Below are 23,862 nucleotides of genomic sequence, written 5' to 3'. Positions count from 1 at the left end.
TGGAAGGAATTCCAGGGAATCTCCTGAAAAGTCATCCCCCGCCCCCCTTCCCCACTGGGCTTTATGGCCATCGCTGAGATATAGATGTACATGCCTTACGCGCAGCCATCCCGGATGAGCCGGGTTCGATTCCTCCGCCCCTCTTGGAGAGCCTGGCAAGCTACCGAGAGTATTCAATATGCCAAACACAGTAACAAGAAGTCTCACAATGGAGACGTTACTGGGCCCACTCGAGCAAATCGATGAACAACGGGAGGGCAGTGCTTTGCTTTGCTTTGCTGTTACATATATACACACACATTTTTATATATCTATTTGTTTGCTACTTGTGTGTTATTAGTCTACTGTAAGCTCTGTAGGCCTACACACACACACACACACACACACACACACACACACACGTATTTTTATTTACTGTTTGCCCTGGAACCAAGGTCACAGTCAGCACATAGAAGAAGCTCCATAAAAATGTATCCAATAAATGTAAGGGTTTTTTGTTTTGGGTTGTTTTTTTTTTTGGTTTTTTGTTTTGTTTTGTTTTTTGTTTTTGGGTCACAGCCAGCTATGCTCAAGGGCTACTCCTGGCTCTGTACTCAGGAGTTACTCCTGGCAGTACTTGGGGGACCATATGAGATGCCAGGGATTGAACCTGGGTCAACCGTGTACAAGGCAAACGCCCTATCCACTGTACTGTCGCTCCGGCCCCAATAAATATGTCTTTACAATACCGATGTGATGGTGTTCCTCTCTCCCTATCATTTTCATTGGGTCTGATCTAGTTTCTTGCTTTTCATACATACACACAGAGAAAACAAGGCAAAAAAAAGTCATTAAGTCCTAAGAATTGATTTAACCCCAAATAATCTTTACATTGTAATTCTGAATGCTTAATACACTGGTTTCATTTACCACCAAAGTAGCATGCACATTTAAAATCCGCAAGAATGGGGACTGGAGCAGTAGCACAGGGAGTAGGGCATTTGCCTTGCATGCGGCCGACCCAGGTTCAATTCCCAGCATCCCATATGGTCCCCCTGAGCACCGCCGGGGTAATTCCTGAGTGCAGATCCAGAAGTAACCCCTGTGCATCGCCAGGTATGACCCAAAAAGCAAAAAAATAAATAAAATTCTCAAGAATATTTAAAAATAGACTAATAAACATCATATAGAGATGCTGTGATATATTAACAGCACCCAGAACCAGACAACTGCTAAACTGCTTCTGACAACTTGCAAAATAGAAAACCATTCTCGTCAATCTGATAGATGACTCAACCAATGCATTTTCCTGGGGTCAAGGAAACAGAACATCAGCCCAGGATGGGGCCCCTGCACTACCCGGTCGCACTCGCATCGCGGGGAGTAGCCCTGGAGGCTCCAGGCACCTGGTGGTCCCCAGCCCTGCATCCGTGGGTCCTTGCAGTGATTGATTCAGTAATGCCAGGAGGGACACCTGGGTATCCAGAGTACCACTTAGGAAGAAAAAAAAAATCCCCATCATTTTCTCTATCCCATCAATCCTGAATTTCAGACAAGAACAGTCAAAGGCTTTCTGGCTCAAATTCCTTTCATTAAGAAAAATAAATAAATAAACCTCACAGGGAAGAAAGCAAGGGGGGAGAAAAGAATGGGAAGAAAGGGGTGATCAGGCATCAGGGCTTCAGTTATACTGGTGATATGGATGAGGACATATAGCCATAGATCCAAAACACAGACTCTAGAAAACTGAAAACATTAGATCTAAGCTGCAAGCACTGAAACTGTAATGTCCTTGTCAAGTTGACAGGCAGGGATAGGATGGGGGTGAAGGTGGGGAGAGAATATGGGAACACTGGCAGGGGGAGTTACACTGGTGGTGGACTGGTGTTGAAATATTGTATTCCTAGGTCTGGAGCGATAGTACAACAGGGAGGGTGTTAGCCTTGCACCAGCCCACCCTGGTTTGATCCCCCGGCATCCCATATGGTCCCCCAAGCACTGCTAGAAGTAATTCCTGAGTATAGAACTAGGAGTAGCCCTTGGACATCATTGGGTGTGACCCAAAAAAAAGCCAAAAAAAATCCTAAAATTCAACCATCAATAACTTTGTAAATCACAGTTCTTTAATTTACCAAAAAAAACTTCTGAACTAAACACATTTGTCTCATCATCCAACAACCAGCATTTAGTCGCACCTTTTTTTTTTCTTTTTGGGTCACACTTAGCGATGCACAGGGGTTACTCCTGGCTCTGAACTCAGGAGTTACTCCTGGCGGTGCTTAGGGGACCATATGGGATGCTGGGAATCAAACCCGGGTCAGCCGCGTGCAAGGCAAATGCCCTATCCGCTGTGCTATTTCTCCAGCCCCGTCGCACCTTCTTATAAGGTTGGAGAGCTAGGTGCAAACAGCAAGCCACCATCAGAAGGCCTAGCCCCTGAGAACACACCCAGATCCGAAGGGAAAGTATTGGAACTGAGAACTGGATCAGAACATTGCTTGTGCCTCAGCTTTCGTAAACAAACACCCAAGGGGCGCTGGTTTGGTGTGCAGGATCCCTGAGCACCATTGGGAGTGACCCCCAGGACCTGGAACCAGGAGTAGCCCCTCAACACTGCCAAGTGGGCCCAGGAACAAAAACAATATAGAGCAGCTAAATACAAGTTGCCAGGGTCACTGAGTAAATTAACAGCTACTGGGGGAAAGATGTTGCCAATAAATAATCTGAAAATTCCTGCTTATCATTTTCATTTCATTTCATTTCATCATCCTGTTATTCGTCGATGGCCTCGAGCAGGCCCCAGTAACGTCTCTTTCATCCTAGCCCTGAGATTGTATTCAAGGCTCTTTAGGAGAATGAGACCCATCTTTGTTACTGGTATTTGGCATATTTGGTAGGCCACGGGGAGTTTGCCAGACTCTGCCCTGTGGGCAGGCTACATTCGATAGCCTGCAAGTTTGTCCAAAGTAGGAATGAGATAATAAGATGTCATTAAAAAAAGTTCTGATAAGATGTCGCGCGGCCGTGAATGCGGCCGCGCGGTTCCAGGATCTGGATTTTATAGTCTCTGAGTCTTGGCCGTTGATGGAATTACACGGCACCAGGGGCCAGGTGGTGGGCGTGACCGCCGCCTACTGGAATTTGGAGGATCTGGGTGGAGGATGCGCGACTCCAATCCGAGTAGGCTTGGAGATCTCGGCCCTGGAACCTGCGTGGATTTGTCCCTCTGCCAGTACCTTCATGTGTGCTGAGAGTGGTCTCAGCATGGTGGTGGCTGGTCCTGGAGGTCTTCGGCTGCCGGAGCCCTGGTCGGGGCGGGGAGGAAAGCTCAACCTGCTCCCCTCCAAGGGGCCCTGGCGAGGAACAGCCAGGCGCGGGGGCAGGAGACTGCACTGTTCTCGTCCGGGAGCTGGAGCTCCCCTCCCCTCCCCTCCCTGCTTATCATAATCAAGATATCATCGCATTATTCAAACAAGGCTTAACTGAGAAGGGGTGAATTAAAAAAATACTTTTTTGTTCTCCCCAGGAATACAAAGGCCTGGAGTTACTATGACCTTTTTTAAATTCTGTTTCTTCCCTTCATTCTGCTGTGAAATTAAGAACTCCTTTTTCCCAAGACACAAACGAATTATATAATATTTAAAGCGGTGACAAGAAATGCACCAGGGTTACTGATTAGAGCTCATCATATGGTGACACAATACCTATCAGGTGACCATAAGTTAATTAATTAATTTAAAATTGGAGGCTGGAAAGATAGTACCATGGGTTCGTTGCTCCTGGCACTTCATATCACACCCCGAGCCCCACCAGGAGGAATCCTTGATTGCAGAGGCAGAAGTAAGCCCTGAGCACTGCCAGGTGTGGCCCCAAGACAAAAAACAAACAAGCAAAAAAGAACAAAATAAATTTTAAAAATAGTTTTATCTTTACATGTCAAACACTGAAATAAAAGAGAAAAAAAATCCAGGATTCAAAGAGATTTGGGGTTGATTTCTGTTTCTTGTTTTTAGATGTTTGCTGTTTGTTGGTGTGGTTTTTGGCTCTTGTTTTTGTGCAGTGCTAGGGACGGAAGCCAGGGACTCGCAGGGAGGCACATGCCCTGGTCAGAGCTGCATCTGCTCCCCCCACACCCCTGCATACACAGAATGTAACTCTCCTAGTATTGATAAATCAAATCTTCAAACAATAAGCCAACGAAAGAATGACTACCAGCAAATTTCCACTTTCAGAGTTCACAAAGACAAAGTAAAAAATAACGCAGAGGGGGGAAAAACAAGAAAAATTAGCAAGAGAGGTAAGAAACTACCTGTCACTTAACAATTCTCACAGGAGCCTTGGGTGTTGTTGTTCAATGCTACCCAATGGCCGAGAAAGCAGAAGGGGCGGGGGCGCCCCAAAGGGAGTGGCCATCTGGGGCTCAATGGCCGTTGTTTGGTTTCACACTAATTTCCAGATGCAGAAAAAGAAAAAAAAAATTCCTGAGAACATGGCCTTAATGTGCAGCTGGAGAAATATTCTAAGGTAAATCACGCTCTTATATGCCAAACCGCTGTTTAAAAGTAATTTTCCCTTTTCTATTTTCAACATGAATTCCCGTGAATTGCTACAGGGAACTATATTTAAAGTGCAAATCAGGGCAGGCAATAGAAATAAGACCTTTTTCATGATAACTTTAAATAATTCACGCCAACTAATGTGCTCACGCTCCTATCCTGGGAGATAAATCAAGATCTTACAACCAACCTGGGACTGAGATTTATAGGCTAGTCAAAGCCCAGGAGTACAGGAACTGGAGAAGAATTAATTGCCGCGCATTTAAGCAACACTAATCAACTATCTTTTCTCTTTCCTTCCGAGGACCGAGGGACCCCGGGCAGGAGAGGACGGGACCTCCAGACTCCTAACTGAGCATGTTCCGCACCTGCTCCCCTCTGTCCTCCCAAACGCTCCCTCCAACAACTATCACGGAAACTAAATTCAATTAAAAACACACAAGCAAAATCAAAAGCTCCCAAGAGGCACCCTGCAGAAAGCCCGGAGCTCGCTCAGCGCCCGGCCACAGCTCCTGCTAGCCTGGGCCCCAGCTCGGGAGCGGGGCTGCGGCAGAGCGCCCGTCTCACCGGGGCACTGTGCCACTTTCCGCTGCTGACACCCCGTGGGAGGAAGGCTCCGGGCTCCACTTTCTTCTTCCCCATGACCTACTTTCACTGGGCACAGCTCCGCCCCCAGGAGCTTTCCAGGTTTCAATCCAGGCCCAGGAGGGGCTTAAGCTCGGGGAAGCATAGCCCACGGCCAATTACCCGGTTCCAATTACCTGCTTTGAAGTTAATCCAATGGCAGCAGAGAGGGAAATACACACACACACACACACACACACACACACACACACACACACTCACTCACTCACACTCACTCACTTGTTCCTCCCTCGTCCTCCTCCTCCTCTTCCTCCTCTTCCTCCTCCTCCTCCTCCTCTTCTTCCTCCTCCTCCTCCTCCTTCTCCACCTGCCCTGGCCCCCTGACTCAGCTAACTGGCTCCCTACCTTTGTCCTCCCCAGAATAACTCCAGCCCTGGGAAACAAGGACACAGAGGCCACAGGAGGGACAAGAGAGGCAGCACTGCAGGAGCTAAGGAACCAGGGCTCTGTCTCGAGTCACAGATCAGGGTCTGGGGCAGGCCAACTGTTCTGGGTGTGAGCAGCTCTGCTCTCTGCCCCAAGAACTGACTCTGTCCATTCGTCCACCAGACAGTCATCCGGTGTGTGTGTGGATGGAGCAGCATCGTGCTGGGTACGTGCTGGGGCCGAACATGGACAAGAACTCCCGAAGGCAGCTGAATGGACATGAATGTAAGAGACCTGGCCAGAGCCTCGGAGCCTAATGCACAAGCCTGTGCTCGAAGGTACCAATGCCCATGACTAAGGCAACAGGGCTGGGGGACATGGGAGAGCTTGTGATTTATATATTTATTATATATAAGATATATTTATTATATAACATATATTATAGCACTGTAGCACTATCCTCCCGTTGTTCATCGATTTGCTCGAACAGGCACCAGTAACATCTTCGCTGTGAGACTTGTTGTTACTGGTTTTGGCATAAAATACGCCACGGGGAGCTTGCCAGGCTCTGTCGTGGGGGCAGAATACTCTTGGTAGCTTGCCAGGCTCTCCAAGAGAGATGGAGGAATCAAAACTGGGTTGAACCTGTACAAAGCAAATGCCCCACCTGCTGTACTATCGCTCCAGCGATACAATAAAAATATGTAATCCCATTTTTATAGTAAAATATAAAATATATAGTGACATATAATTTAACTTCTGAGTTTCTTGGGCTTGGGGGGTTTTTGGAGTCTCCCAAACAGTGTTGGGGGCCCTGGGGCCACTGATAGTGATACTCAACCCACAGCTGCCAGTGCTCCAGTGCTCCAGCAGGAGGCGCTGTGAGGGTGGAGATCACCAAGACCACATCAGGGCATGCTCAAGGGACCACAGGGTATCCGGATTGAACTCAGTTCTTTCAGTCATCTGCCAGCCACGACAACTGACAGGCACTGGACTGCACAATCAGACATGCACGGGGTGGGAGCCCGGTAGAACCAGAACTGGGAAAACATAAATTCAATGTGAAGCATCAAGAGCCTTGGGCTTCTGGCAGGAACCAATGATGTCAACCAAAATGTATCACCTATTCCGGTCATAAAATACTGTTTAGGGCTGGAGTGATAGCACAGCGGGTAGGGCGTTTGCCTTGCACGCAGCCAACATGGCCGACCCGAGTTCGATTCCTCCACCCCTCTCGGAGAGCCCGGCAAGCTACCGAGAGTATTCGATATGCCAGACACAGTAACAACAAAGTCTCCAATGGAGACGTTACTGGGCCCGCTCGAGCAAATCGACGATCAACGGGAGGGCCTTTACTTTTTTTTACTTAGGTGTAAAAAGTAAGTCATCTCCCTAGGAGAAAATGGAATTATTGTGCCTGAGATACAGTCAAATCCTTTTTGATGATACTCTTTTTTTTTTTTTTTGGTGATGGGGGGATGTGTCTGAACCCAGAGTTTTAGATAATGATGCAGATAAAAATAAATCACTTTTCCCCCCCAACTTCTTTCAAATCTCGTGGGACACATACACGCTAAAGTTAACACAGCTTTTGGGAAGGTCTGATTCCACTGCACCTCGATCAAGCAATTGAGAGACATGGTGATGGATGAGGAAGAGCTGTATTGGCCAGGTAGAGAGATGACAGACAGGTCCTCAGAGAAATAGTCAGGGAAGGGAACCGAAACTGGGTGATGTAGGCCGGGGGGTACCAGAGCGAGCAATAAATCCCCACTGGGGCTGGTCCCTGGGTGCAAAGCTAAACAAAAGCAAGGGGGAGAGGTGGATGGATAGCCGTCCTCATTTTCAGGCTTCTGCAAGGGATAAGACACATCTTCTGGTTTCGAACACAGTATTCCACTCTTAACTTCTTGGGGCCAGCTTTAACCAGAATGTACTTTGCCAATCAAGATCCTCTTCTCAAAAATAAGAAAAGTTACTCAAACTGTCCCCACCATCTCTCTCCAGCCAAACTAAGTTCCAAAGCCACAAAGCTGGAGAGCTACCTGACCAAACAGCAGTTACTTCCCTAGCTCCAGTCACACACCTCACCTTCCCTAAGGCTGAGAAAATGTTCAGAGGACCAGGGATGTAGATCTGGTAACAGAGAGCGCATACTGTGCGTATGGGAGACCCCAAGTTTGAGCCCCAACACAGCACCACCAGGATGAGCAATGACAGACCCTAGCCCCACCAGGTCTGTCCCCTGTTTAAAAAAAAGGGGGGGGAAATTTAATGGAAATGGGTACTTAAAAGTCACTTTGAAAAAATAAAGAGAGAGTACAGTGGATAAGGCATTGGTCTTACACATAGCCCACCCAGATACAATACCTGGTACTACATAGGGTCCCCTGAGCACCATTAGGAGTGATCCCTGGGCAAGATCCAGGAGTAAGCCCTGAGAACAGTATTATTATTTTGTGGCCCCAAAAGAATAGTAAAAATAATAAAACTCCACACACTGAAAAATAGCTTCAAAATCATACCTTTTGTGCAGGTATACATACACACAGGTATATTTTACTGTAACGAGCGAGCTCTAACCTGGCCCCTTTGTGCTCACAGCAGTGAAAAGCACCACTCACCTCCCCAGCACTGCAGGACAGCAAACAGCGACTTCTAGGGTCCAGGCTCGCTCTCCACCACTGCTGCATCACTCTCACAGTCTTCCCACTCTTCTCCTTGCGTCTCTCCGACAAATTTTATTAGTGCATCCTGAACTACTCTATCTACAATCCACTTCGGAAAGACTTTGTTTGAGGGGAATATTATCTTGATCACCTCTTCCATGTTGGACCCAGCTGCGTCATTACAGTCCCCCTCCCCAATCTGCATTGCCCCCCCTAAAAAAAATTCCTTCTGTGTAAGATAACCAGGGGGAGTGTCTCGAAACCAAAGTCAAATCACTGGCCAGAAAGAAAGCTCGGCTGGTGGGAGTGCAGGATTTGCACGGGAGAGACCTGGATTCAGTACCCAGCACCCCAGGTTCCCCTGAGCTCAGCTGGCAACAACCCTTACCTCTGAGGACTGAGCCAGGTGTCAGCTTTGAGCACTACCAGGTGTGGCCAAAAACAACAAAAAATAAATCGTGTCACCAAAGCAGTGCTCCAAGTGTTCCCCATGGTCCAAACTCTGCCCAAGGCCCTGCGTGCCCACCCCTAGGAATCTGCCCAGTTCCTTTCTGCGGCTTTCCAATCCTGTCCTCTCTATACCAGATTTCTCCTGCACACCTGCCACCAGGGCCCTGCTCTTTCCTTTTCCCTCCACTTCACTCTGTCTACTCCCTCTTCAATTCTGAGCTCCCACCCCGACTTCTAGGGAGCCTTCCATGGGACCCTGTGCCACCATTTCTTTTTTTAATTATTTAACTGAATATTCACGAGACAGACCATTTCAAAGATGTGCATAACTGGGTTTCGGTCATACAATGGTCCAGCACCCATCCCTCCATCAGTGTATATTTCCCACCACCCATGACCTCTGTTTTCCTCCCACCAGCCCCCAGTACCCCACTCCCTACCCCCAGCCTCCCTCTATGGGAATCACTTTCCTTTTAACTCTCTCCTTTTCCTTTTGTGCATCACAATTTGCAATACAGATACTGAGAGATCATCATGCTTGTTCAGGGCATATATTATTTTTATCAGGACGGTAAGGCTAGAGTAGCTTTTTAACTGGGTGGGAGCTTTGGGATGTGGATGGGGCTGCTGAGGCATCCAACATACAAGGAGGTGGGAGTAGAGAGTCCATCCTGGTCCCGAGAAAGCATCAGCAGGTCCAATACATTTAAGGGCATCTGGCAGAGAGGAAAGTGAAGAAGGATCCGTCTCTGTCAGCTTTATCCCCCACATCCCCCAAAGAGCTTGACTGCTGGCTACAGGCACACTCCCTTCAGCCAATCCAGGACTACTGTCAACTTGGGGTCCTGGACTAGGCTGAGACAGAGAATTCAGCCTGAGGGTTAACATCTGTGCCAGTAGGAGCTCGGAAGTAGAACTGAGGCTTAGGGACTAAAGGGCTTCAAATCAGAAACACTGAGACAGGGCAGGAGAGATGGCACAGTGGGTAGGGTGTCTGCTGCCCTGTTCGATTCTTGATACCCCATATAGTTCCCAGAACCGTGCCCTAACTGTTCCCTGAACCCAGAGCAGGAGCAAGCCCTGAGCAAAGACAGGTGTGGCTCAAAAACAAAACAAAAAAAAATTATGAAACTAAAAGAAACTCAATGCCATCCCAAGTCAGATCTAGCTCTCTCTGGCCTCATATTTCCAACTCACAACAATGAACGGAGCTGGCTCAAAATGAAAAGTCATGCCTCATGTTGGTGGGTACTAAGAAATATGTTCTCAGTTCACATAGAAGTATAAATAAAGAAGATAAAAGTTAATAGCAATTATTTTATCATTGGATCAAGTACACTTCTTCATAGAGGTATCAATTTGGGAAGCTGATCAGGATTCAATCTGGCAGGTTATAACAGAAGACCCAGAGAGCTTTTTAGTTTTAGGTGTGACAAGTCTGGGATAGTGGCTTAAGGGACAGAACAGTGCTCTGCCTCTCCTGACATGCAGGGGGCGCTCTCCTCCCTGTTCCATTACACTTACTCCAAGTGTCCATCTTCAAGGCCACCTCATGGTCACAAAATAGTCACCATGGCTCCAGCCATCGGAGTCCCATAGTAACACATAGTGAAAAGAACAATGAAACAAAACAGTCCGCATCATATTTGGGCCAGCCTGGGAAATAAGCTTGAATCACCAAGAATGCCACTCAGAAATCTGCAATAAGCCCACTGCTATCCTGTAGCAAGGGTTACTAGAAAATGCTTTCCCGATGGCCACAGAGACACCAGTACCAGTTCTCCATTCTTCCCCTCACCCAACTTATCAAAGTGCCAGGACCAAAACCACAGGTAGGAGGGCTTAACCCACCTACGCTGGCAAGTACCACCAGTGGCTCACACTCGATGTGGCTCAATTCACACCAATCTCTGAACCAGCATCAATGTGTTATACATCAGCAATTCATTTACCACAGTTCCAGAGATCGTTCCCGATCCCAGTCAGGGCGAAAGCAGGCTTGGTTTCTGCTGAGGCCTCTATCCTTGGCTTGAGGATGGATGTCTTCTCCCCGTGGCCCTTCCTGCTTGCCTTCCTCCCAGGTCTCTTCCTCCGCTCCTAAGGATGCCAGTCCCAGGGGATTAGTCCCACTTTTACACCATCATACGGTAAACTGATTACCCCTTTACAGATTCTCTCCCCAAACACACTGGAGATTAGGCTTCCGCCTCTGATCTGCAGGGACACACTTCCCTCCATAGCACTCCAGATCATCGAAGAGTTTTGTCGGCTAGTAAAGAAAAGGAATAATGGTTGCTGAGCAGGCAGACAGCAGTGCTGCTACAGCAGAATTAGTCTGTGAAAACTGGAGAAGAAAAGAAAATTCTAGTATCTTATCTATATAACTACCCTTCCCCACTCCCCATTTTATAAAAAAAAAAAACTAATACAAAAAGTCACAGTCAGCAATGAAGTTGCAATGAATTTTGTCCTTCTCATTATACAGGTTTGAAATAAATTTTTTCTACTGCGTCTTTTCTAAATCAAACAGGGGGAAACTAAACCCTATACAGGCAAGCCAACCTAATAAGGGGATAGTAAAGGTCTTGCTTGTTTGCTTTGGGGCCACACCCAGCTGTGCTCAGGGCTCACTCCTGCAGCCCTGCTTAGAGAGGGCTCATTCCTGGAGCGGCTTGAATCACTCTTGGAGCAATTTGGGTGACCATATGTGGTGCTGGCCATGAAATCAGGGCTGGCGACAAGCAAGGCAAGCACCCTACCCGCTGTACTATCTCTCCAGCCACCCATTTAAGGTAGTTTTAAGCTATCGGAATAGTTCACATGCCTTAGAACTCCTCTTAAAATATCTTTGTATCAACAAGATTACAAAATACACAGTATTAGTATTAGATACTCTTACAGCTGGGTGCCTGTTCCCAGAACATCAGAGCAGAGCACAATAAAATGAAATGATGGTTTACTTCAAACCTCAAAACTTCCAATCCGCACCGACCCATGAAAGCCAGTTCACAGAGCCAAATGTCTCACGGGGACCTTTTAATAGGTCTTATGTCTTATTTATTATGCTTATCTGACAACTTCACTAGCTAATCGAATCTCTAAAAATGTGTTGACATTTCAGTTCATTCCATATGTCTTTTCATGTATTATCAAGTTTGGACAGTACAGATAGACAGTCCCTTTTGCTGCAATAAAAAAAAATAAATAAATACACACAAGCAGTACAAATGTGCATTTCTGCCTGGATACTGTGGATATTATATACAAATATTATATCGCCTGGAGCAGCCTTATGAAGTGCAGTGCTATAAATAGAATGCCAATTTTGGCTACCACCCACCCCATTTTGAGTTGCAAAACTTGTAGGCAGCAGGCCAGCAGATGTAGCCCGGAATCCCCCAACCGTGCAGGGACCCCCTCTCCCAAGGCACCCGCCCTGTCCAACACTCTTTCTTCACTATCGCTGACTCCACCAGGTCCATTTGCTCCCGCCATCAATTACAGCCTTCTCTGCCCAAGGTGCCCGCACACTTTTAATTACATTGTTGCTTACTTAATCATGCATGTAACAATTAATTAACAATTAATCTCACTCCGGTTTCCCACTTTTCCCGAGCGAGCACCTATAGAAATGCCAGGGCTATGCAAATAAAGGTCCTTCATCACCAGGAGACTTTCAGTTCGGATAACAAAGGGCAGAAGAGGCGGCGATGCGGCACCCAAACGGGCGCGGTGCAGTGAAAGAGCTGCCTTTTCCAAATTGGCCCCTTTCTGCCTTTCCTAAGACTCCGGAGCCGAGTGCCTCTTCACGCACTGGAAACGCAAGTCTCACAGTTCGAAGACAAGCAGCCTATAACTAAGAACAAAGAAAGGGGGACGATATTTGTTTTAATCCAAGCTTGGACACTTAAATATATTTCATCTGGAACATCAATTGCAGTGATTGCGGGAGGAGGGGGGACTTTTTAGCACATCATTTCCTAAGAAAAGAAAGAAATGGCTTTTTTTTAAGGCGATCAGGGGTGGGGGGGATTAAGAAAGGGACATTAAGGCAGGAAAAGGACCCGACAGGCAACTGTTTTCCCGACACGTCCTCTCATCTTCCTCCCGAAAGACTCCAGGTTCGGGAAAGCTGCCCAGCGCACCCCACCCCCGGCGCGGCCTCCCGCGTGCCCACGGCGCACCCGCTCCGGGCACGGCGGCGCGGGGCAGCCCCGGGGCGACGGGCCGAGTGGGCGACGCGGCCGCGGGCAAGTTGGGCGGCGCGTGCGGGGCGCCACGCAGGGGCGCGCGGGCCGGGGGCGCGGGGGGCGCCGTCCCGGGCAGGAGCGGGGCGCGGACGGGAGCGCAGCCGCCCGCAGGGCGCCGGGGAGAGGCGGGCGGGAGGCAGGGGGGCGGGCCCGGCGGCCGCTTCCCGGCTCGCAAAGTTTCTCGCAGTTGCGCGCGGGCTCGGCGCGGGCCGGCGGGGCGGCGGGCGGGCAGCGGCCGCGGGGCGCGGCGCGGCGGGCAGCGCTCCCCGACAGCGGCGCGCCCCGAGGTGGCGGGGCGCGGGGTCCCGGGCGGGCGGGCGCCGCGAGAGGGCGCTGCGGCGGGCGGGGCCGGGGCCGGGGCCGGGCCGGGCGGCGGGGCAGGGCAGGGCAGGGCCGGGCCGGGCCGTCCCGGCGCCTCCCGGGGCTCGCGGAGTCGGCGCTGGGGCCGGCGCCCGAGCCCCGCGCGTCCCCCGTGCGCTCCCGGGCGGCCCGCGACTTACCCAGCGAGCCGGCGAGCAGCGCGAGCAGTGCCGGGAGCGCCAGGCGGCGGCCGCAGCGGGCGGGCGGCCGCATCCCGCGGGCGCGGCGGCGCTTCCCTGCCGGGGCGCGGGCACGGGAGGCGCGCGGGGAGCCGAGCCGTGCGGGGCCGCTGCCGCCCGTGCGCCGCGGCTGACCCTGCTCAGGGCTCCGCTCCTCCCTCCGCCAGCCCCGCACGCGCCCTCTGGCGGCCGGCGGCGGGAGCGGCCCCGAGCGCGCTCGCCCGGGCTTGGGCCGTCCGGTTCTGGGCCAGGTCAGCGCCCGCCGTCCGCGCGCCCCAGCTCTGCTCCTCTCCTGCCTCCCCCACACCCAGACCCCTGTACTCCCGTGCCCCCCACCCTGCTCACCTTCCATTTCCAGCAGGAGGTCAGTACTCCCCCCTTCCGCATCCCGAAAAAGTCGAGCGTGGAGGCAGGGAAAAGGAAGGGTGACATCCTGTTGATGTAGCCTCTGCTTTTTTTTTTCTTTCTTTAAACCGGCTCTTAATGTTCTTGGCGACAGTGTTCTACTTTGATGGAGGTGTTTTTAATCAGCACCACTCATTTACCTGATTTCCTTTTTTTTTTCTTTTTAATGGAATCCGGCCAATAGTTTAGACCTGGAATTTGGCTTTTAATACAAGTTTGTGCAAATGTCATTTCGTTGAAATATAATATTAAATGAGACATGCCCAGGCTACATTATGACGGACGAGGACCTGTGTGGCTGTATCCTAAACTTCGGATAAAAATAGAATTGGAATACAAAGACGTTCGGTGCCTTAAGCCTCTTCCGGGGCTTCTGCACACCGTCGCCTGGCAGAGAGCTGGCCTTCTTACAAGTGAAGACAGATGCCAAGTCTAGGAATACCAGTAGGATATGGAGAAGCTGGAGAAGAAGGTTCTGGATAAGTGTTCGTTGGCTTGAGTGCCTTGACATGGTGGGGGCAAGGAGCTATTTTCAGGGCAGTATTGTTATTCGTGCAAAAGCAGCGGCAGTTGTTTTCTGTTGTTATGAGGGGTAGGTTGGCCGGGGTGTTTGGGCCACACCTGGCTGTATTGGGGGCTTACTCCTGGCTCTGTGCTCAAGGATCACTCCTGGTGGCTCAGGTGACCACACATGGTGCCAGGGATTAAACCTAGACAGCCAAGGGCAAGGCAGGCACACTGCCAGCTGCACTGTCCAGCCCTGCAGTTGTTTTGTTTTTTTAAGTCAGTCTGCAGACAGTCATTTTTTTCTCTCTGGTTTCTCTGTTTTCTTAAAACTGGGCTCTAAATAAATGTATTGTCATTCATTTTCTATAAATACAGATCATGCAATTTTGTTCCATCCAGCTTGTGAACACATAAATTAGCAACGTTTTTTATCAGGGAGGGACACAAGCATCCTGGGGTTTCATTGTTAGTGCGGCTTTCCAAATGCATGGCTGACTGCCTTGATCCCTTCCATCCATCTAAAACCTGTCTGCTTGAGAGTTGCAGAGGTTTCACTTTCCAAAGTCCTGTGGCTTTCTCCCCAGGATATCTTCCTCACATATAATAGATAGTAAACATTAAACCCAAGTGTGTTTAAAATAGGCACAGCCCTAATTATTAAACAGCTCATTTACCATGTATGTGTTCTCAAACCCTGTTCGACATTTTTGTTTTCTCAAATACCTGTTTCGACTATGGTAACTGTGACTCTATGTGCTTAGTCAGTGTTTTCGTCAAAATTCATCATGATCAAGCATCACTATCTGCTGAAACTCTATGGAAGATGGAGTCCAAAAGACAACAAAGCAGTCGCTGTTTAAGTAATAAACAGTTGTCCTGGCGTTTAGTCTTTCCTCAGCAGACATAGATAAATGGCATATTACCAAGCTCCATAACTCACATTTTAAAAAGGATTACCTTTCACTTACTCTAGTCTTATGATAAATGGACTTGCTGGGAGTTCTCTCTCCCAATCACAAATAACGTTTCCTGGAATGAGACATGCCCAGGCTACAGATATAGGCAAATGTGCTGCTGGTCTCGGCACCTCTTCTGCCCTTGGAAGTACCAGTATAACTGGACACCTCTCACCGGAAATGAAATGTCATCGGTGTAAAGATGGGCCTGCGGGGAAAGAATAGGTCAGAGTGGTATTTTCCTGGTGTTCACTCACCTTACTTCCATCTAGGGCCATGATGGCCTCCAGAAATATGCCTCTTCTCCAGAGGTCAAATGGGGGTTAAGAAGTCGCCTTTCATGGAGGACTCTATTGCAACGTGATTGAAACAGGCTGGTGATTTGGGGATGGGGGACACAAGCGCTTAAAAATTACTCCCAGCTTGGTGCTTGGAGGTTACCTGTAGAACCAGGTTCCCCGACATGCAAGCATGCACATTAGCCCTCTGACAGATCTCCCGGGCCCCTAAGCTAGGAATTTCTTTCTTTTTTTTTTTTTTTAATTTTTATTAGTGAAACACCATGAGGTACAGTTGTAGACTTACAAATTTTTGTGCTTGGGTTTCAATTATACAATGATCAAATCAGACCAGAGCAGACCCATCTCTCCTCCAGTGCCCATTTTTTACCACCACTGGTCCCAGTATCCCTCCCACCCCCCATTCCCTCCATCCCACCCTGCCTCTGTGGCAGGGCATTCCTTTTTGTTCTCTCTCTCCTTTTGGGTGTTGTGGTTTGCAAAAGAGGCATTGAGTGGCAATCATGTTTGGTCTATAGAATACTTTCAGCATGCTTCTCCCATCCTGGGAGAATCCTCCCAACACCCTTTATTTGGTGCTCCCTTCTACTACACAAGCTCATAAAGACATTCATTATATCATCGATAGTCAAATAATCTAATCAAAAGTTCCAAGCAGATGGCTTCTGATCTGACATTAAGTGTTCTTTCGACTGTACGCCATTCATTCCACCGATAGTGAAAATTGAGCTGATGCAAGCTTTGCCGGTCAGCTACTAAGGAGTATAAAAGGTGGCCCTGGACCTAAGAGTGCACAGACCAGTCAGGCAGGCAAAAGTGTGACTAAGTCACTTCATAAAGGTGTGCTACAGGAGGCTGGAATGATAGCACAGCAGGTAGGGTGTTTGCCTTGCATGCAGCCAACCTAGGTTCAATTTCCAGCATCCCATATGGTCCCCCGAGCACCTCCAGGAGTAATTTCTGAGTGCATGAGCCAGGAGTACCCCTGAGTATTGCCAGGTATGACCCAAAAAGAAAAAGGTGTGCTACATGTACAGGTAGATCGGAACAATCAGAGCAGACCATGGGAATGGGCAGAAAAAGCAGAAGAGCTTTCATGAAGGTCAGGGAGTCGCTGACCCTGGCCAGGGGTAGGGCACAGGCTTGGCATGCAGACCTTGAGTCCTTGCCTTGCTGGGAAAGGGAAGAGGAGGTTCCTAAACTGAGAAAAGGGGAAGACAGTCAGCACTTGCTTGAGAGAGCACGAGAGGGAAACTCTCTTCTCAGCCAGCCTCCCTGACACCACTTAGAAGTAGTTCCTCAGAGCCAGAGCAATGGTACAGTGGGGAGGGTGCTTATCTTGCACACAGCTGGCCTGGGTTCTATCCCCAGCAGCCCATATGATCCTCTGAGCCCACCAGGAGTGATCCCTGAGCGCAGAGCCAGGAGTCAGCCCTGAGCCCCACTGCATGTGGCCCAAAGAAGGAGGAGGGCTCCTCTCTGTTTGTCCCAGCAAAGACCCGGGCAGGGTGCTCAGCTCTCCATTCTCTCAGGGCCCTCATGCCCCATTTAAGGGGGCCTTGTGCTGTCCAAAGCCAAGTGGCTTGGGGGAATGGCAAATGACCTTGGGGATTCTTTTCCAAACTAAAGTTGCTAGCAGTGGACTAGATAGTCTGAAACAGGGTCCCTAGGACATACGTCATGGTGATCATGACACTCCGTTTCACCCTCTGTCAACCAGGCTGCCTATGCCCAGAACCGAGAGTGCCCGAGCACAGAACAACCATCTGCCTCCTGATGCTTTAGCCTTTAGGGGCACCAGGTGCCTTATTCCCTGTAGGAGAAGAGGGAGATGAGAAGGCAAAAAGCTAGTACCTTCCTTGCTAAGAGTACTTCAGGCATAGCATCCCTAGATGCCCCCTTTTCCAGCTCCCCACCAAGAAAGCGGATGACCTAAACAATAGTAGTGGTTTCTCCAGCACATTCAAGGCTCCTGTCTCCTGGGACTCCCAAAGTGATTCAAAAGTTGTATGTAAAACCCAATTCCATCCCACCAGGATCTCACCCTAGATATTGAACCAATCTTTGGCTTAACCAAAGGATTCGTCTAAACTCAGCCCCCCAAAAATACAGGAAATAGAGCAGAAGTTACCCACTCAGCAGGCCTGTGGGACAAGGGCAGAAATCCCAAGTGATTGCATTCCATTTTCTGTTCTTTTGAAGACAGAGTGGTTTCTTGACAAGAAAGACCTATTTCCTAGAAGCTTCTGATCAGAAATAAATGATCCACTTGACTGCTCTGTCCTCTCTACTAGAGTCTTGTAGCCACCTGCTCTTGATAAAAAAAAAAAAAAAATCAGTACTCATCAGAGCCTAACCACAAAAAATGCCTGCATTGGGACTGGAGCGATAGCACAGCGGGTAGGGCATTTGCCTTGCACGCAGCCAACATGGCCAACACAGGTTCGATCCCCAGCGTCCCATATGGTCCCCCGAGTGCCGCCAGGAGCAATTCCTGAGTGCATGAGCCAGGAGTAACCCCTGAGAACCACCGGGTGTGACCCAAAAAAGCAAAAAAAAAAAAAAGCCTGCATTTGATTTATTAAGTACAGAAAGCATTTAGGGTGCTCTTAATAATAATTAGTTACTTCCTTTAGAGCTTTTAGGTGTAGGGTCCTGGCTAACAAGCTCAATAAAGTGAGGCATTTTTTTAAAAGCTTATTTATCAGCAAACATGTCACAGAATAAGTGCAGGTGTAAGGGCTTCACAGGTTGGAAAGAAATTGTAGATCTGGTTGAGAGGGCCAGGGGGTACCATATGTAACGAGCTGTGAACTTGTGTAGAAATTTAAGAAACAACTGAACAAAACATGCCAGGTTCAGGGAAGGAAAAAAAAACATCTATACCTGAGGGACAGAAACATCACACACCTTAAGGAGCGAATTTTCTCATGCCTGAGGGACAAGCACCTCACATAACAGAGGGAGAGAAGAATTCACACACCTGAGGCACAGAAGGGTTGGATAACGCTGGGTTGTTCTTGCAGCTCCCGCAGGGAGCTTAGGGTTCATTGAGTCACTCCCACGACAGTGGAACTGAGACACATCCAATTCCATCAGGCACTAAAAATCTTACATTGCTCTTCTCTTTCCTTTATATCATTTGTATGGTGTATTTAGCAATGTCCTTTTTGTACAGACACAGGAAGACAGTTGATGCAATGCTATGTAACATGGGAGTTTGCACTGTAGTACTGTAGCACTGTCTTCCCGCTGTTCATCGACTTGCTCGAGCGGGCCCAGTAACGTCTCCATGGTGAGACTTGTTGTTACTCTGTTTGGCATATCGAATACATCATGGGTAGCTTGCCAGGCTTTGACCTGCGGGTGAGATACTCTCAGTAGCTTGCTGGGCTCTCTAAGAAGGGTGGAGGAATCGAACCTGGGTCGACCCGGTCGGCCCTACCCACTGTGCTATCGCTCCAGCCCACAACATGAGAGTTAATTGACTCCAAAATAATATTTACTCCTGGGCATTCATATTGACTTGACTTAAGCCTCAGTTGCCCTTAGTTCCTAGTGACTAGGCAGGTAAATAGGGAAAGGCCCTCGGCAATGAAACTTAGGCCAATAGAACTTCTGGGAGGAAAATCCTAAAGCTGATCTACCCTGTGGATATAGAAAACAGACCTGATAAGACCTTCAGAAGACCCTGAGAAGGTTGGACCCCTCCCATGAAGTTCTTCACACCCTCGGACCTTTCTTTTAATCTGATTAAAATGTGATCCAGACCCAAGAAGACTCCAGAACTTCCAGATCAAGACAACCCAAGCCTATAAAAGACATTATGAACAAAGGAAGGGCATGCATATGCTGCCTGAGCCCATGTGCTGCTTGTGCCCATGTGGCCGAGCCCATGTGGTGCCTGCGTCTCCCCTCTTGAGATGTGTACTTTCATGCTTTCGTGTCTAATGCTGGAATGTGTCTAGGGGTTCTCTCTGCCCTTGGAGAAGCCCACATTCTCTCTCTCATCTCTCTCTCTCTCTCTCTCTTTCCTCCCCCGAAAATAAAAACCTTCAAAATAAAGTCTAGTTTACTTCACTGCTTGTCTATTCCTGAAATTCTTTTCTGTGAGTGAGACAAGAACCCAGTAACCCTGGGTCCTTGGTGGCAGAGGCAGATCGGGAGAAAGTGACCGTCTCTCTCCTCCCCACTTCACATAAGTCACTTGTGGGCCCCACCAACATTACTAGCACTCTAAAAAGTCCCGACGAGGGACTGATAGACAGGGCAAGCTGTGAGCTACCCTGGCATCGAAATGGGCCAGGTCAAGTGCCATAATACTTAGCTATAAGTTAAGAGCACAGTCTGGGCAAACTTTTGTCATGATCCAAAAAGAGGTAACTGAATAAGGACCCTGCTGGGATTAGGAAGACTAACCTGGCCTGAGGACTGTGGTCTGGAATATATAGTGAGGGGTCCCCACGAAGAACCAAACTTTAGGCTTAGTGTATCTCTTACTATGCTCATACAAAATGACATTGCTAGAAATATTATAAGAAGTAAATTTACTATAACTGTTTAAGTGGATTATAGCTGAGAAGAAAGCAATCTACCCTGCATAGAATCCCATCCTTGGGTGGATCTCCTAGTAATCCTAAGTAATCTCCTTAGATGAGATTTTGTCTTTGAGAAGGAGTGGCCTTTACTTCTCTTTGTTGATATATTAATGTTCAACCCACCTTTGTATCCCCACCTTACATGGTTCCTATGTAACTGTGCTGTAAGGGGTTGTTGACAGAGACTAAAGACTGAGATGATGGAGTAAGACCAAAGAAAGACTAGAGAAGACAAAGAGAGACTGGAAGACAAGAAACAACAGAGTCAGACTGGACTGGTTGTAAGACATGTAGGAGAATTGCTGAAGAGAAAATTGTTGAAGATGCCAAGAATGAGACTCCGGAGCTAGACTCTGGGAAGGAGATGAAGACTAGATGCTGAGGACTAGATGCTGAAGGCCAGGAGGAGAACTGAGTCATTGGAGACTTTGAGACCTGCGAGGAAACTTGGGTGATGGAACTCTGATGACTGCCCAAATGGCCAAAACGATGACTACGACTGTGCCATAAAGGGAGAGATTGAACAATGCCGAGGAGTCTGCCCATCACCCATCCTTTGGGTTGTCCAGAAGATCCTGGAGAGGCAGCTCTCGGCCACCAAATGCCACCACCACATCCTACCTGCGTGCGAGGACCCACCATAGCAAACGTTTCTACCATTCCTCTTTTGTGTGTGTGTCATTGTGAAAACTCACACAGAAGGATTCACATATCTGAGGGACCCATACCTTACAGGTCTGAGGGACAGATGCTTCACACACCAGAGGGACAGATACCTCACAAGCCTGAGGATCAGAAAGTTCACATAGGTGTGGCAAGTAAAGTGCAAACAAGGAGGGCAGAAAGAGCATCCGAGCAGAGCTGGAAGACAGGGATGGTAGAAGACCAGCATTAGAATTAGGAAGCAGAGTCAACATAGAGATCGCTTCAAAGAGGGTCTCCAATATTACACTTCAGGGCCTTAGAGTCCAACACAACTTCTGTTTTCGGAGAGTGGCACTGAGGGCAGCAAAGAGTTGTGAAATGTGTTTCTGAGGGTGAGGGCAGCAGTCGCCACTACAAGGCCAATTATGAAGGCCTCCTGCAGCCCATGTCAAAGAACACAGTATGTGATGAACACCAGTGTGTTTGTGTGTGTGTGTATTACTGTGTGTTACTGATTTCATGAATGAGAGTTAAAGTAACATTTTGAGGTCAGAGAGATAGCAGAAAAATGAGGCACTTACCTTGCATATAACTGTGGCAGCAATAATAGTTCAGATCCAAGCACTGAGTGTGGTCCCCCAAGCACTGCCAGGTGTGGCCCCTGAGCACCACCAGCTAAGGCACAAGGTATTAAAGTAAACAATTCTCTGGTTAGACTGAAGAGTTGAAGGGAAAGAAGGCTGGTACAGGGGTCAGGGGTTGGGAAGGAAAAAGGAAGAAAAAGGGAAAACTAGCTTTAACTGGACAGATATACCATGCACTCTGCCACTTGCTTACGTATGTATTCTCTCATTGAACCCTCACAAAGAAGGTAACAAAGGATTAATCTTATTCCAGTTTTACAAATTAGTAAAGTGAGTCTCAGGCAAGGCAAGGACTGACAGGATTGTCCTTCAAGGCAATTCAGTTTCTTTCCACAAAATCATCTTCTTTCGCACTGGAACCAGCTGCAGCAATGAAGACAGAATTGACACACAGAGAAACACACGCAGCGTGGCAGAGGTCAGGTCAATGGTGCTGGAGAGAGAGTCGTATTGGCTGGAGCAAGAGAGTGACCACAGGAGACAGATGGGGCCATTAACTAAAATGGAGATCTGCCAGAGAAATGAGTTCGTGGATTAGAATGAAAGATGAGGATCATTACTTCTGGTTTAAGCGATCTACCTTCACATTATCAACAGATTAATAGGGACAGCTAACACTTCATAAACATTATGCACCCGGTACTACATGCAATGCTTTACATAAATTCACTGTCACTGTCCTCCTGTTGCTCGAGCGGCCCAGTAACATTGTGAGACTTGTTACTGTTTTTGGCATATTGAATACATCACGGGTAGCCTTTTTTTGTGTAAAATAATACTTCATTTCATTCTCAAAGTAACCTTGTCCCATTTAAGAGAATTAGAGTAGCTTGTCTAAGAATAGGCGCCAGTTTTATGTGGTCTACAATCCTAAAGGAATCCCCCAAACTAAAGGTGTCCAGATCCACAAGGTCACAACTAATTTTTACAACAAAACTAAAACATTTGCTCTTTTCCTGTGTTGGATTTTACCTGTAGTGCAATAGAGGTGGCAGTCAAAGTGCTGAGAATTTCAGTACCAAAAAAGACCATGCCAGCCAACAGCTTTAGGGAAGAGGAGAAGAAAAGGCTCGTTGGAAAGGATCATTGCTGAGGCAATAAAAGCTCGTCACCCCCACTAGGAAAACTCCAAGACACTTTATATTCAAAACAGCGACATCCAAAGATAGAGGCAGAATATTGAAAGTGGCAAGATCAAAAAGAAACTTTTTTTTACAAAGGAAAGCCCATAAAATGTACAAGAGATCTATCAAATCAACCAGAAGAGAATGGAGGGATATAGGAAAAAAAACTCAATGAAACAAATACTCCACCAAGAACACTCCATCAAGCTAGATTATCATTCAGATTTGAAGGGATGATACAGAGTTTCATGGACAGGCAACAACTTAGGGAATATAGAGTCTTGAAACCGGTTTTTCAAGAAGTGTTAAAAGTTTGTTATATGCCTGCCAAGGGGGGCAGGTTGGGAGCTGGGTGGGAATCTGGACATCAGTGGAGGGAAGAGGACGTTGGTGGTGGGATTGGTGTTGGAACATTGTATGTCTAATACAATTCTACTATGAACAATTCTGTAAACCATGGTGTCTTAATAAAAATTAAAAATAGAATATTTTTTATAAAACTGGTCAGTTTGTTCACAGAATGATCTCACTTTTACATGGTATATGGAATAACTGGGTGAGAGAATATTTGAAAGGAGGATGCCTAGATCACCTTTGGTGCCAGCGCGTAGAGGGGAGAAAGACAGAGAAGGAAAGAAATCAAGGGGAAAAGAAAAGACAGGCAAGAAGCCACAGAGAACAGGGGCTCAGGGGAGAACATCAATGTGCAAAGGAGCATAGAGTTAAATATTTAAACCACAGAGTCAACAAGAGAGCGAGAACAAGAGAGCCAAACTTCAACAACCAAAATTTCAAATGTGGAAGGCTGGTTGATGGAGAGGGTGGGGGTGGCAGGTGCAGAGAACCTGTTGGAACTCTGAAGGAGGGAAGGTGGCATTGGTGGTAGGGTTGGTGTTCAAACATAGTATATCTAAAACTCAATTATGGATAATTTTGTAAATCATGGTGGTTTAATTAAATTTTTAGAAACTACTACTCAATGAAACAAATTATACCATCAGGTACTGAACTTTTTAATATACTGAGTGACTAACTTAGCTATAGCATAAAAATCGTTCTGCTCCTCCTCATGAGTGCAGAATAGTTTTAAGAAGGCACTCACCATGGTTGCTCGAGTCGCAAGCTAAACTGGGTTTCTTTTTTTTTCCACAAAGGATCATATTCCATTGATAGACTGACAATGTATGATGACTCAGCCTTGGGACTGGCTTTTTCAAGGTTTTCTCA

General features: G+C 47.9%; 1 protein-coding gene across 1 annotated transcript in view; it reads right to left on the bottom strand.

Annotated features, from left to right (window-relative positions):
* B3GLCT (beta 3-glucosyltransferase) overlaps positions 1-13,561 on the bottom strand; it is a 166,550-nt gene extending 152,989 nt beyond the window's left edge. The window contains exon 1 of the mRNA XM_056109793.1: positions 13,419-13,561. Coding sequence (XP_055965768.1) covers positions 13,419-13,491 — 73 coding nt within the window. The 5' untranslated portion in view covers positions 13,492-13,561. The remainder of the gene's footprint in view (positions 1-13,418) is intronic.
* Positions 13,562-23,862: the final 10,301 nt, after the last annotated feature.

Source organism: Sorex fumeus, unplaced genomic scaffold (genome assembly GCF_029834395.1).
Source record: "Sorex fumeus unplaced genomic scaffold, SorFum_2.1 ptg000008l, whole genome shotgun sequence".
NCBI classification, from domain to species: Eukaryota; Metazoa; Chordata; class Mammalia; order Eulipotyphla; family Soricidae; genus Sorex; species Sorex fumeus.
Note: the sequence above shows the minus strand (reverse complement) of the source record. Positions and strands in the feature narration are given on the sequence as shown.